At 40.0% G+C, this 16,412-nt stretch overlaps 1 protein-coding gene across 1 annotated transcript; it reads left to right on the forward strand.

The window, feature by feature from the left end:
- The first annotated feature begins 11,161 nt into the window (after positions 1 to 11,161).
- Positions 11,162 to 12,902, forward strand: LOC129825836 (uncharacterized). Its single transcript, XM_055885971.1, has 4 exons — positions 11,162 to 11,235; positions 11,509 to 11,671; positions 12,323 to 12,442; positions 12,660 to 12,902. The coding sequence occupies exons 2-4, from the start codon at positions 11,519 to 11,521 to the stop codon at positions 12,795 to 12,797; spliced, it is 411 nt and encodes a 136-aa protein (XP_055741946.1). The 5' UTR covers positions 11,162 to 11,235; positions 11,509 to 11,518; the 3' UTR covers positions 12,798 to 12,902.
- Positions 12,903 to 16,412: the final 3,510 nt, after the last annotated feature.

A 16,412-nucleotide genomic window follows, 5' to 3' on the forward strand; every position in this document is an offset into this window, starting at 1 on the left:
AGTATTTGTAAGGGGGGTTGGTACAGTATTTGTAAGGGGGGTTGGTACAGTATCTGTACGGGGGGTTGGTACAGTATTTGTAAGGGGGTTGGTAGAGTATTTGTAAGGGGGGGTTGGTAGAGTATTTGTAAGGGGGTTGGTAGAGTATTTGTAAGGGGGGTTGGTAGAGTGTTTGTACTGGGGGTTGGTAGAGTATTTGTAAGGGGGGTTGGTACAGTATTTGTAAGGGGGGTTGGTACAGTATTTGTAAGGGGGTTTGGTACAGTATTTGTAAGGGGGGTTGGTACAGTATTTGTAAGGGGGGGTTGGTACAGTATTTGTAAGGGGGGGTGGTACAGTATTTGTAAGGGGGGTTGGTACAGTATTTGTAAGGGGGTTTGGTAGAGTATTTCTAAGGGGGGTTGGTAGAGTATTTGTAAGGGGGGGTTGGTACAGTATTTGTAAGGGGGGTTGGTACAGTATTTGTAAGGGGGGTTGGTAGTACAGTATTTGTAAGGGGGGTTGGTAGAGTATTTGTAAGGGGGGTTGGTAGAGTATTTGTAAGGGGGTTGGTAGAGTATTTGTAAGGGGGGTTGGTACAGTATTTGTAAGGGGGGTTGGTAGAGTATTTGTAAGGGGGGTTGGTATTACAGTATTTGTAAGGGGGGTTGGTAGAGTATTTGTAAGGGGGGTTGGTAGAGTATTTGTAAGGGGGTTGGTACAGTATTTGTAAGGGGGGTTGGTAGAGTATTTGTAAGGGGGGTTGGTACAGTATTTGTAAGGGGGGTTGGTAGTACAGTATTTGTAAGGGGGGTTGGTAGAGTATTTGTAAGGGGGTTGGTACAGTATTTGTAAGGGGAAAACAAAATAATAATTACAGTATAAGCTATTTCTCATATATCTCAGATAGGACCCTTGGATCTTTCTTACTTTTTAACTCCAGGGGGGTTGGACAGTATTTGTAAGGGGGTTGGTAGAGTATTTGTAAGGAGGGTTGGTAGAGTATTTGTGAGGGCGGTTGGTAGAGTATTTGTAAGGGGGGTTGGTACAGTATTTGTAAGGGGGGTTGGTAGTACAGTATTTGTAAGGGGGGTTGGTAGAGTATTTGTAAGGGGGGTTGGTAGAGTATTTGTAAGGGGGTTGGTACAGTATTTGTAAGGGGAAAACAAAATAATAATTACAGTATAAGCTATTTCTCATATATCTCAGATAGGACCCTTGGATCTTTCTTACTTTTTAACTCCAGGGGGGTTGGTACAGTATTTGTAAGGGGGTTGGTAGAGTATTTGTAAGGGGGGTTGGTAGAGTGTTTGTAATGGGGTTGTTAGAGTATTTGTGAGGGGGGTTGGTAGAGTATTTGTAAGGGGGGTTGGTACAGTATTTGTAAGGGGGGTTGGTACAGTATTTGTAAGGGGGGTTGTTACAGTATTTGTAAGGGGGGTTGGTACAGTATTTGTAAGGGGGGTTGGTACAGTATTTGTAAGGGGGGTTGGTACAGTATTTGTAAGGGGGGTTGGTACAGTATTTGTAAGGGGGGGTTGGTACAGTATTTGTAAGGGGGGGTTGGTAGAGTATTTGTAAGGGGGGTTGGTACAGTATTTGTAAGGGGGGTTGGTAGAGTATTTGTAAGGGGGGTTGGTAGAGTATTTGTAAGGGGGGTTGGTAGAGTATTTGTAAGGGGGGTTGGTAGAGTATTTGTAAGGGGGGTTGGTACAGTATTTGTAAGGGGGGTTGGTAGAGTATTTGTAAGGGGGGTTGGTAGAGTATTTGTAAGGGGGGTTGGTACAGTATTTGTAAGGGGGGTTGGTAGAGTATTTGTAAGGGGGGTTGGTAGAGTATTTGTAAGGGGGGTTGGTACAGTATTTGTAAGGGGGGTTGGTACAGTATTTGTAAGGGGGGTTGGTACAGTATTTGTAAGGGGGGTTGGTACAGTATTTGTAAGGGGGTTTGGTACAGTATTTGTAAGGGGGTTTGGTACAGTATTTGTACGGAGGGTTGGTACAGTATTTGTAAGGGGGGTTGTTATGTTAATGACGTTGTGCCTGGGTAAGGTCCTTATGAAGGGGAACATTTCTCCATGGTGATAATAAAGTCCTAATGTTATATTACAGTATGTTATCTTTATTATCCAACCTGGGATGACATGGTGGGAAGCTGCAGCAACACCATCAGCAAGGGAACCCACAACATCGTCAGGGAACCCTCCGATATACTTACAGTTTCAGATGAGCCCCCCCCCCCCCAGATTCATTATGATCTAAAAAGCTAAACTCATCGTAGATCATCTTTCATGTAGATGCTTTATGAATACGGGCCTAGATCAGGGCGAGAAGGATACTCTTCAGATCATAATGAATATTATTATATGGACAGGTCGTAGATCAGCACTCCTACTCGGAGATGATTTGTGGAATTTGGCCCAACACTCTTAATCTGACTCTGAGATGAGTTTTGAATACGGGGTGAGAGCCTGCTTTCCAACAACAGGTCCCGTGTCCACAAAGTGCCTCAGAGTAGAGACTGCTTTCCAACAACAGGTCCCGTGTCCACAAAGCACCTCAGAGTAGAGACTGCTTTCCAACAACAGGTGGTTTCTGTTGACCATCTAATGGAGGTTCTTGAGCAGGAAAACAGCTGAAAGCAGAGCCAGACATTTGCATTTTAGTCATTCAGCAGACGTTCTTATTCAGAACGACTTACAGATGAGGACAGAGGAGTCGAGGAGAGGACAGAAGTTTTGCCCAAATGAGAATCTCCCAGTGAATAAAATAGATCTCAGTGACGGGGAAACTAATGACTGGTTGAGAGGTTGAGTAGAGTGTTAATTTGTTAGTAGGTAAAGGAGGAGTCTGCTCTCCTCCACGATTACCTACTTCAGCAGAGGATTCTCAAGAGTATCCTTTCAGCTTCTAGTGCGTTTTCTGGAAGGAGAAAAGCATGCTACTTATACTTTATAGATATGTATTCATATACTTATCTATAAAATGTATTTCATCTATAAAATGTTTGACTTTATTCAATCAAGGTAGTTATTAATGACCCATAGAGAATTGGTAAAAATTGGTGGCAAATTACTACAGTATCTCAAACTGACTAGGTGATGGAGCCTGGCCAATGGAGAGAAGATGATGTTTGACGACATTGATATCAGTAACAACAACACAACCCATTGGATAATCACAGTATTGTCATTAATAACGTGACAACCCATTGGATAATCACAGTGTGGTCATTAATAACGTGACTGCCCATTGGATAATCACAGTGTGGTCATTAATAACTTGACAGCCCATTGGATAATCACAGTGTGGTCATTAATACCGTGACAGCCCATTGGATAATCACAGCCCATGATCTTTCCTTGGTCTTCCATTCTTTCTTTCATCACTTCCGTTCCTTGATCCCTTTCCTTCCTTTCTTCCGCTCCTTTGTTATCCTAGATCTCTTCCTCCTATCTTTTTCTAATTTCCTTCCCTCCTTTCCTAGCATCTTCTCCTCCCTTTTCTTGCCCCCTTTCCTTCACTAGCTTAATTTCTGCTTCACCTTATCCAGATCCCCTTCCTAATTTCCTTGCTTTCTTTCCTAATTTCCTTTACTCTTCTTCTTTCCTAGGTTCCTTTCCTTTTTTCTAGCTTCCTTTCCTTGATATTTGTCCTCCTTTCCTCATTCGCTTTCCTAGCTCCCTTTCCTAACTACCTTTCCATTCCTCCTTCCCTAGCTTCCTTTCCTCTCTTTTCTTAGCTCCCTTTCCCGGCTTCCTTTCCTCCGACTTCAGTAGTGTTGTTGTGCCGTCTACACTACTAGTACTGCTACTATTACAGTCACTATAACAGGTCTCCCGGGTGGCGCAGTGGTCTAGGGCACTGCATCGCAGTGCTAGCTGCGCCACCAGAGTCTCTGGGTTCACGCCCAGGCTCTGTCGCAGCCGGCCGCAACCGGGAGGTCTGTGGGGCGACGCACAATTGGCTTAGCGTCGTCCGGGTTAGGGAGGGATTGGCCTGTAGGGATATCCTTGTCTCAGTATGTAAAAAATTTAATAAAATGTATGCACTCTACTGTAAGTCGCTCTGGATAAGAACGTCTGCTAAATGACTAAAATGTAAATGTAGGAGCAGCAAGTCAGTGGCCCTGTGGTAGAATGTCCACCCTGAAATTGCAACGGTTCAATACCTGGTTGAGTCAAACCAAACAGAGACTCAAAAAATGTGACCTGCTGCTTGGCACTGAGCATTAAAGGGGAAGTTCACCAATTTTTACATGTAGACTTATTTTTACTCTTTCTGTGATTGTTGTTGATCCCCAAAACCATTATTTGATATTTTGCTCCTTTACAGAGAAAATTGGTAGACACAGATATACTACATATTGACTACAGATATACTACATATTGACTACAGATATACTGTCATTTACTACAGATATACTACATATTGACTACAGATATATTAGATATCGACTACAGATATACTGCCACTGACCTCAGATATACTACATATTGACTACATATATACTACATATTGACTACTTATACGTATATTGCCATTGACTACAGATATACTACATATTGAATACAGATATACTACATATTGACTACATTTCTATTGCCACTGACTACAGATATACTACATTTTGACTACATATATACTACATATTGACTACATTTCTATTGCCACTGGCTACATATATACTACACATTGACTACATTTCTATTGCCACTGGCTACATATATACTACTTATTGACTACAGATATATTAGATATTGACTACATATATACTGCCACTGACCTCAGATATACTACATATTGACTCCAGATATACTACATATTGACTCCAGATATACTACATATTGACTCCAGATATACTACATATTGACTCCAGATATACTACATATTGACTCCAGATATACTACATATTGACTCCAGATATACTACATATTGACTCCAGATATACTACATATTGACTCCAGATATACTACATATTGACTCCAGATATACTACATATTGACTCCAGATATACTACATATTGACTACAGATATACTACATATTGACTACAGATACACTACATATTGACTACAGATACACTACATATTGACTACAGATACACTACATATTGACTACAGATATATTGTCATTGACTACATTTATATTGTCATTGACTACATATATACTACATATTGACTACATATATACTGCTATTGACTACAGATATACTACATATCGACTACATATATACTACATATTGATTACATATTGACTACACATATACTACATATTGACTATACATATACTACATATTGACTACACATATAATACATAAAGACTACATATATACTAGATATTGACTACAGATATACTGCCATTGACTACAGATATTCTACATATTCCAGCCAGCCACATACATAATATACATCCCATCATATACAGTAACAGTCAAAAGTTTTAGAATACCTACTCATTCAAGGGTTTTCTACATTGCAGAATAATAGTGAAGACATCAAAACTATGAAATAACACAAATGGAATCACGTAGTAACCAAAAAAGTGTTAAACAAATCAAAATGTATTTTAGCCATCCTTTGCCTTGATGACAGCTTTTCACACTCTTGGCATTCTCTCAACCAGCTTCAAGAGGTAGTCACGTGGAATGCATTTCAATTAACAGATGTGCCTTGTTAAAAAAATCATTTGTGGAATTTCTTTCCTTCTTAATGCGTTTGAGCCAATCAGTTGTGTTGTGACAAACTTAGAACATGTCTTCAAGTGCAGTCGCAAAAACAATCAAGAGCTATGATGAAACTGGTTCTCATGAGGACCGCCACAGGAAACGTAGACAAAAAGTTACCTCTGCTGCAGAGGATAACTCATTAGAGTTACCAGCCTCTGATTGTCCTACAGCCAGGTCAATCAAGGTGTGGATGGAGGACCACCAGATCAAGACCTTGTCATGGCCAGCCCAATCTCCAGACCTGAACCCCATTGAAAACCTCTTGAATGTGATCAAGAGGAAGATGGATGGTCACAAGCCATCAAACAAAGCTGAGCTGCATGACTTTTTGCACCAGGAGTGACATAAAGTCACCCAACATCACCGTGAAAGACTGGTGGAGGGCATGCCAAGATGCACGAAAGCTGTGATTGAAAATCAGCAAATTCCATCAAATATTGATTTCTGAATTCTTCCCGGTGAAACTGGAGGGCGCGCAATTCAAATAAATAATCATAAAAATTATGGATATTAAAACCTGTCTAGGACTGGGGTGCCGCTCGCGCCACACCCCCCCCCCCACCCCCACTGAAAAGGCAGAGCCGCGAAATTCAATTTATTTTTTTTTTTTTAATATTTAACTTTCACACATTAAAGTCCAATACAGCTAATGAAAGACACAGATGTTGTGAATCCAGCCAACATGTCCGATTTTTAAAATGTTTTACAGGGAAGACACAATATGTAAAGATGTAAATCTATTAGCTAAACACATTAGCATAATCCACCATCTTTTCTTTGTCCACCAACACCAGTAGCTATCACCAATTCGGCTAAACTAAGATATTGATAGCCACTAACCAAGAAAAAAACTCATCAGATGACAGTCTGATAACATATTTATGGTATAGGATAGGTTTTGTTAGAAAAATGTGCATATTTCAGGTAGATGTCATAGTTTACAATTGCACCCACCGTCACAAATGGACTAGAATAATTACATAGAGCAACGTGTTTACCTAATTACTAATCATCAAACATTTCGTAAAAATACACAGCATACACTAATCGAAAGACACAGATCCTGTGAATACAGACAATATTTCAGATTTTCTAAGTGTCTTACAGCGAAAACACAATAAATCGTTATATTAGCATACCACATATGCAAACGTTACCAGAGCATTGATTCTAGCCAAAGAGAGCGATAACGTCAACATCGCCAAAATATATAAATTTTTTCACTAACCTTCTCAGAATTCTTCCGATGACACTCCTGTAACATCATATTACACAATCCATATACAGTTTGTTCGAAAATGTGCAGATTTAGCCACCAAAATCATGGTTAGACAATGACAAAAGTAGCTCAGCTGGTCAGAAAATGTCGGGCACCATATTAGACAGTGATCTAGTCTTATACATAAATACTCATAAACTTGACTAAAAAATACAGGGTGGACAGCGATTGATAGACAATTTAATTCTTAATACAATCGCGGAATTACATTTTTTTAATTATCCTTACTTTTCAATACAGTTTGCGCCAAGCGAAGCTACGTCAAACAAGATGGCGTCCTAAGCCATTAACATTTTTCGACAGAAACACGATTTATCATAATAAATTGTTCCTACTTTGAGCTGTTCTTCCATCAGAATCTTGGTCAAAGAATCCTTTCTTGGGTCTAATCGTCTTTTGGTCGAAAGCTGTCCTCTTGCCATGTAGAAATGCCCATTGCGTTCGGCATGAACTGAAAGCGTGCCCAGAGATTCACAGTGTCTCAGAAATAAATGTCCCAAAATGCGCACTAAACGGGTATAAATTGCTATAAAACGGTTCAAATTAACTACCTTATGGTGTTTTTAACTCCTATAACGAGTAGAAACATGACCTGAGAAATATTACTGGCTCCACTAATGCTTGGAAAAAGAACGGGTCGGTGCCCACCGTGCGTCCGACGCAGCAGGAAAGGAGTGCCTACCTACACGTGTTTTTCATTTATAGTGGCTGTGATTGCGCAATCCACACCATTCAAATCGTCATCACGTAAAGGCATCCAGGGGAAGACGTAAGCAGTGTCCGTATACTCATAGCAATAACAGTGACCTTTAAACTGACTCCAGAACAGGGGCCAAAATGTGTGAAATCTGACTCCATGTCAGGGAAATTGCTGTAGAATGAGTTCTGTTCCACTCAGAGACAAAATTTCATCGGCTATAGAAACTATAGACTGTTTTCTATCCAATAATAATAATAATATGCATATTGTACGATCAAGAATTTTGTAGGAAGCCGTTTCAAAAATTACACGATTTCCATAAATAGTGACAACAGCACCCCCTAGCCTCAAAATACATTTAGGTACATATAAGTGTCTTATATCGGTTGAAAGCTTAAATTCTTGTTAATCTAACTGCATTGTTCAATTTACAGGAGCTATTACAGCGAAAACATGTCATGCGATTGTTGAGGACGGTGCCCCACATCAAAATATTTTTCCACCGGCAAAAAATAAATTCACAAATAGTGATAAAATATTCACTTACTTTTTGAAAATCTTCCTCTGATTTGTCATCCAAAGGGTCCCAGCTATAACATGTAGTGTCGTTTTGTTAGATGAAATCCATCTATATATCCCAAAAAGTCGGTTTAGTTGGCGCCATCGATTTGAGTAAACCACTCGTTCAACTTGCAGAGAAAGGAATCAAAAAAACTATCCCTAAACTTTGTTTCAACAAGTCAAAATACATTTCTATTTACCCATCAGATACCCTAAAATGTAATCAAACTATAATATTTCTTACGGAAAGAAGTATGTTCAATAGGAAACCGATTTCAGCAGGTGCGTCCTGTCTTCATGGCGCGCGCAAACACACATTTCCAAGACTGTGTACCTGTATCTAAAACGGATATTTCTTATTCGTTTTATAAGTTACAAGCCTGAAAACTTGAACATAGGCTGCTGAAACCCTGCATCCAGGGAGCAAATTTTCAGTAAAACCTTATGCTTGCCATTCTAAGAGGATGGTCTCTCTCTCAAAAAAAATTCAGGTTAGTTTTTCTTTGAATTTTCTCCTACCATATCTATTGTGTTATATTCTCCAACATTATTTTAACATTTCTACAAACTTCAAAGTGTTTTCTTTCCAATGGTCCCAATTAAATGCATATCCTGGCTTCAGAGCCTGAGTAACGTCATTTGGGAACGTGTACATCTATTACCTAAAAACACATTAGCATAATCCACCATCTTTTATTTGTCCACCAACACCAGTAGCCATCACCAATTCGACTAAACTAAGATATTTATAGCCCCTAACCAACAAAAAAACTCATCAGATGACAGTCTGATAACATATTTATGGTATGGGATAGGTTTTGTTAGAAAAAAGTGCATATTTCAGGTAGATGGCATAGGTTACAATTGCACCCACCGTCACAAATGGAATAGAAAAACTACTTAGAGCAACGTGTTTACCTACTTACTAATCATCAAACATTTCGTAAAAATACACAGCATACACGAATCGAAAGACACAGATCCTGTGAATACAGACAGTATTTCAGATTTTCTAAGTGTCTTACAGCGAAAACACAATAAATCGTTATATTAGCTTAGCACATAGCAATTAGCAGCCCAGCATTGATTCTAGCCAAAGTGAGCGATAAAAGTCAACATCGCCAAAAGATATTAATTTTTTCACTAACCTTCTCAGAATTCTTCCGATGACACTCCTGTAACATCACATTACAACATGCATATACAGTTTGATCGAAAATGTTTATATTTAGCCACCAAAATCATGGTTAGACAATGTGAAATGTAGACAAGCTGGTAAAGAAAAAGTCCTTGCGCCACTTAGACAGTGATCTACTCTTATACATAAATACTCATAAACGTGACTAAAAAATATAGGGTGGACAGGGATTGATAGACAATTTAATTCTTAATACAATTGCGTTATTACATTTTTTAATTTATCCTTACTTTTCAATACAGTTTGCGCCAAGCGAAGCTACGTCAAAAAACATGGCGTCCTAAGCCACTAAAATGTTTCGACAGAAACACGATTTATCATAATAAAAATGTCCTACCTTGAGCTGTTCTTCCATCAGTATCTTGGGCAAAGGATCCTTTCTTGGGAGGAATCGTCTTTTGGTGGAAAGCTGTCCTCTTGCCATGTGAAAATGCCAACTGCGTTCGGGATGAATTGAAAGCGTGCCCACCTATTCACAGCGTTAAAGAAATAAATGTCCCAAAATCGCACTAAACGGATATAAATTGCTATAAAACGCTTTAAATTAACTACCTTATGATGTTTTTAACTCCTATAACGAGTGAAAAGATGACCGGAGAAATATAACAGGCTAAACTAACGCTTGGAACAGGAGAGGGTCGGTGTCCTCCACGCGCGTTACGCAGCAAGAAAAGACTTGCTAGCTACAGGGTTTTTTCATTTGTAGTGCCTGTGAACGCGCAATCGACCCCATTGGAATCGTCATCACGTAAAGGCATCCAGGGGAAGACGTAAGAAGTGTCCGTATAGTCATAGCAAAATCAGTGCCGTTTTAACTGACTTCAGAACAGTGGCCAACATTTCTGAAATCTGAATCCATGTCAGGGAAATTGCTGTAGAATGGGCTCTGTTCCACTTAGAGACAAAATTTCAACTCCTATAGAAACTATAGACTGTTTTCTATCCAATAATAATAATAATATGCATATTGTACGATCAAGGATTTTGTGGGAAGCCGTTTCAAAAATTTGCCAAATTAGCATAAATAGTCTAAACAGCGCCCCCATCCCCTTAATACAAAAAGTTTATTAATTAGATCTTGGAATATGAACCACAAGTGGATTCACTGCATTCATAGTGATTGAGAATAAAACCAAGAGGTTTTACAACTCATCCGGTTGATAGGGCCCTGGGATGAAGCTTCAATTGAAGCCAGAGACAGTGTTTGTATGTGGCACCACAGAGTGAGTGATATAACTGTAGTAGGTAAAGGGTTTGTCCCACATTACACCCTATTCACTTTATAGTGAACTACTTTTGACCACTAGTGCACTATATAAGGAATAGGGTGCCATTTTGGGACTCAAACACGGTCACTGTAGGAGTGGTCCTTATAATACCACTCCTACTGAAGCAGTGGGCTGTGTGGCGCCTGTTGTCTCCTACAGATAGTGATCAATGGTATTACTGATGAATTACATATTCTATGCAGTACTATTTACCATGTCCACCCTTAGCAATGTCCTCTCCCTTACCTAACTGTTTATTCACTGGGCTGGCCTTTTGACATTATCTGGAATACAATTTGTTCAATCAGCATTTCAAATAGTACCAGAATTTGTTGTCACACCTTATAGGCTTCCATATGTCTCTTGGTAATATAGGGTGTGTTCTCATTGGTAATGTGGGTCATCATACCACCTGGGGGGGGGGGGGGGGGGCTGAGATCTTTATAAACAGCTAGATGGCACAGTAAGGACCATCAGCAGTTGGGTGACTAGAGAAAGACAGACGTCCATCTCAAGAATATCCTGGTAAGACATGATCTGTTGTTCTGGTGCTGTTCTTCTACCTCTCTCGCTCTCTATCTCTCTCTTTCTCCCCCTTTCTCTCTTTTGTGTCGCTGTCTGTCTGTCTCTCTCTATCTCTTCCTTCACTGGTCTCTTAATACTGATAATATGTTCTGAACTCTATTTTTACTCCACCTCTCTGAATACAGTTTGTAGTGTTAGTTTCAAGCTCTTATGGACAGGTTTATACCTTTCCCTCCCCTCCTCCCCTCCTCTCTTCTCTCTCCTCTCTCTCAGACAGCGTACCATGGCCTCTCTCTCTCTGTCCCTGGGACTGCTGGTGCTATGCACCCTGGCTCTTGTACACTGTGACCTGTATGATGGCCATGTCAGGGTGTGGGGCCTTAGTGCCTCCAACCTGAAAGGAGACCTCCTCTCCCAGCCAGACCCCTACGTCAAGGTGAATTGATTACATTTTAGCCTGTAATGACATACCCAAATCTAACTGCCTGTAGCTCAGGTTCTGAAACAAGAATATGCCTATTCTTAGTACCATTTGAAAGGAAACACATTGAAGTTTGTGGGAATGTGAAAGGAATGTAGGAGAATATAACACGCTAGATCTGGTAAACACAATACAAAGAAAAAAACAACCTTTCTTTAGTATTTTTTTTTACCATCATCTTTTAAATGCAAGAGAAAGGCCATAATGTATTATTCCAGCACAGGTGCAATATACATTTTGGCGACTAGATGGCATCCATGTATGTGCAACGTTTTAGAATGATCCAATGAACCATTGTATTTTGTTCAACATTTTGTATCAAGAATGTCCAAATGTGCCTGATTTGTTTATTAATAACTTTTCATGTTCAAAATTGTGCACTCTCCTCAAACAATAGCATGGAATTAATTCACTGTAATAGCTACTGTAAATTGGACAGTGCAGTTAGATGAACAAAAATGTAACCATCAGATATGTCTAGGTCCTGGGAAATGTTATTGTTACTTACAGTCTCATGCAAATCGCATTAGCCTACGTTAGCTCAACCGTCTCGCAGGGGACCCACCAATACTTAATAAAGTCTACTGACAACATTATCTTCTTTAGGTGTGGTGCGGCCCCACCTTCGGTGGCATGAGCAGCATTCTGAAGAACCAGGCCAACCCCACCTGGCCCGGTGAATTCAACTTCGTAGACATCATCCACAAGTCTGTCCTGAAGCTGGAGGTGATTTTCCCCCCTTACTATGCAAAGCGCTTTGAGCACTGGAAAAGCACTATGTAAATCAAATAAATTATTATTACGATGATGAAGACGATAATGAGGAGGAGGAGAAAGAGGAGGAGGAAGAGGAGGAGGAAGAGTATTACTATTATGATTATTATTATTATTTTAAAGATTATTTATTATTATTATTATGACTACACATTATTATTATTATTAGGTGTGGGATGATGACGCCGGACCAGATCACCGCCTGGGAACCTGCACCACCACCATCCGCCGAGGAACACACACTGAGACCTGCCACCTGAAGAAAGGCACCGTCTACTACACCTACAGCTACGACTACAGTCACTAGAAGGAACAGAATGATGGTTAGATTGTAACCTATGACCTTTGTGACCTTGTGTCTGATTGGTTCTCTCACCCTGTCACTCATGTATTCACTTCCTTATAGCATCAATTAAAACAACGTGCTTTACGGCAAGATGGTCTCAGTCTGGCTTCATCATGTTTCTATACTGTTTTACACTTTCTCAGAAGAGGTCTTAGAATGGTCCATAGAATATTAAAAGTGATAAATCAATATTTCGACTTGATTTGAGATTTTCTGTCAAAGCCTTTTACAGTATACCATTATTGTGCTTAAACCTACACTTTATATTACTTTTTGTTATTCTAAGGTTTGGCCTTTTTTCATAATCAGCATTTAGATGAATACAACATTTCCCCATGGTGATTAAGTCCTTGTGTTATGTTATCTTAAGGATCTAACCTGGGATGACATGGTGGGAAGCTGAAGCACCAACGTCAGCAAGGGAACCTATAATAAATATATTTCTTACTTTGCAAACACAGTGGTCAAATGTGTTTTTAGAAATATGACAACATTTGTGACTCCACAGTTTACATTTGTGACCTGTATTTTAGATATTTGTGAGTTGCTCCACATACAGTGCATTTGGGAAGTATTCACACCCCTTTCTCTTTTCCACATTTTGTTACGTTACAGTCTTATTCCAAAATTGATTAAATAAATGTATTTCCTCATCAATTTACACACATTGCCCCATAATGACAAAGGGAAAACAGGTTTTCAGAAATGTTTACAAATGTATAAAAAAAAATAAAAAAATACCTTATTTGCATAAGTGTTCAAACCCGTTGCAATGAGACTCAAAATTGAGCTCAGGTGCATCCTCTTTCCATTGATAATCTTTGAGATGTTTCTACAACTTGATTGGAGTCCACCTGTGGTAAATTCAAATGATTGGACATGATTTGGAAAGGCACACACCTGTCTATATAAAGATACCACAGTTGACAGTGCATGTCAGAGCAAAAACCAAGCCATGAGGTCGAAGGAATTGTCCTTAGAGCTCCGAGACAGGATTGTGTCGAGGCACAGATCTGGGGAAGGGTACCAAAACATTTCTGCAGCATTGAAGGTCCCCAAGAACACAGTGGCCTCCATCATTCTTAAATGGAAGAAGTTGGGTACCACCAAGACTCTGCCTAGTGCTGGCCGTCCGGCCAAACTGAGCAATCGGGGGAGAAGGGCCTTGGTCAGGGAGGTGACCAAGAACCCGATGGTGACTCTAACAGAGCTCTAGAGTTCCTCTTTGGAGGTGGGAGAACCTTCCAGAAGGACAACCAACTCTGCAGCACTTCACCAATCAGGCGTTTATGGTAGAGTGGCCAGACAGAAGCCACTCCTCAGTAAAAATCACATAACAGCTTGCTTGGAGTTTGCCAAAAGGCACCTAAAGGACTCTCAGACCATGAAAAACAAGATCCTCTGGTCTAATGAAACCAAGATTGAACTCTTTGGCCTGAATGCCAAGCGGCACGTCTTTAGGAAACCTGGCACCATCCCTACGGTGAAGCATAGTGGTGGCAGCATTATGCTGTGGGGATTTGTTTCAGCGGCATGGACTGGAGACTAGTCAGGATCGAGGGAAAGATGAACGGAGCAAAGTATAGAGATTCTTGATGAAACCTGCTCCAGAACGCTCAGGACCTCAGACTGGGGTGAAGGTTCACCTTCCAACAGGAAAACGACCCTCAGCACACAGCCAAGAGAACGCAGGAGTGGCTTTGGGACAAGTCTGAGAATATCTTTGAGTGGCCCAGACAGAGCCTGGACTTGAACTCGATGGTACATCTCTGGAGAGACCTGAAAATAGCTATGCAGTGAAGCTCCCCATCCAACATGACAGCGCTAGATAGGATCTGCAGAGAAGAAAGCTTGCCAAGCTTGTCGCGTCATACCTAAGAAGACTTGAGGCTGTAATCGCTGCCAAACGTGCTTCAACAAAGTACTGAGTAAACGGTCTGAATAATTATGTAAATATGATATTTCAGTTTTTTTTTATTTTATAAATTTGAAAAAATGTCTAAACCTGTTTTTGCTTTGTAATTATGGGGTATTGTGTGTAGATTGATACGGGGAAAAAACGATTTAATCAATGTTAAAATAAGGCTGTAATGTAATAAAAATGTGGAAAAAGTTAAGTTAATACAATCCAAATTCACTGAGGAATACGGAATCCAGATTAGGACATCCTCAGTTCTCAAAAAAATGAGGTACAAATGTATATATCACAATTGCTTTTTGAAATGCATGTTTGATATCCTAGCATCCTTTCTGCCTTTTCTAGCTTCAATTTCTTCCTTCCTTACTTGCTTTCCTTGATCTCTTTCCATCTTAACTACTTTTCCTTTCCTCTTTTCGTTGCTTCCTTTCCTCCTTTTTCTTGCTCCCCTTCCTTCCCTGGCTTCCTCTCATATCCTCCTTTCCTTGCTCACTTTCCTTCACTGGCTTCATCTCCCCCTTTCTTAGTTCCCTTTTCTTTCCTAGCTCCCTTTCATTCTATCCTTTCCTGGCTTCCTTTCCTTGGTCATCCCTCTCTTCCATTCCTTCTTATCTTCTGTTTCTTGACCCCTGTCTTTCCCCCCTCCAGTCCTTTTCTTTCCTCGCTCTCTTTCCTCCTATCTTTTCCTCATTTTCTATCCTTTTCTCCTTTTCTAGCCTCTCTCTGTCACGCCCTGGGTGTGATGTCGGGTGGGCATTCTATGTTTTTTATTTCTATGTTTTGGCCGAGTATGGTTCTTAACCAGGGACAGCTGTCTATAATTGTCTCTGATTCGGAATCATACTTAGGCAGCCCTTTTTCCCACCTGTGATTGTGGGTAGTTGTCTATGTGTAGTGGCCTGCGAGCACTACGTAGCTTTACGTTTGTTATTTCTTGTTTTGTTGGCGACATTATTAAATAAACTAAAATGAAGGCCCACCACGCTGCGCCTTGGTCCATTCCTTTCGACGAGTGTGACACTCTCCTCCTTTTCTTGCTCCCTTTACTTCACTAGATGAATTTCCTCTCCTCCTTTTCTTGCTCCCTTTCCTTCCCTAGATTAATTCTCTCCTCATTTTCTAGATCCTGTTCCTCATTTCCTAGCTTTCTTTCCTAATTTGCTTGTTCCCTTTATTTTTCTAACTAACTTTACACTTTTCCTTTTCTTGTTTCATTTCCTTTCCTCCTTTCCTAGCTTCATTTCCTTGATCTCTTTTTTTCTTTTATCTTCCACTCTTTTGCTTTCCTCGCTCCCTTTCCTCCCTCTTTTCCTAGCTTCCTTTCCTCTTTTCCTTACTCCATTTACTGGTGTGGAGTGTTTTAGAGTGGTTTCTAATATGTTTTATAGATATTTGCATATTGCATTATTGTTAATGGCAAGTGATGACTCTGCAAAATGTGACAACCTCATACGTAAATGGATATTGCATTGAATAGACAAAACATTCAAGTTAAAATACACATAAAACACATTTGACATTTACATATAAAGATACTTAAAGAGTTGATTGAGTGGACACTCAAACACACAGTGAAGTGGCAAAAGTAAGGCATGGGCGACTTTATATCTTTCAGTTCTGGCCTGTTAATATAGACAGTATGTGTGTACTACAGGTGA

This window comes from Salvelinus fontinalis, chromosome 28 (genome assembly GCF_029448725.1).
Source record: "Salvelinus fontinalis isolate EN_2023a chromosome 28, ASM2944872v1, whole genome shotgun sequence".
In the NCBI taxonomy this organism is placed as follows: Eukaryota; Metazoa; Chordata; class Actinopteri; order Salmoniformes; family Salmonidae; genus Salvelinus; species Salvelinus fontinalis.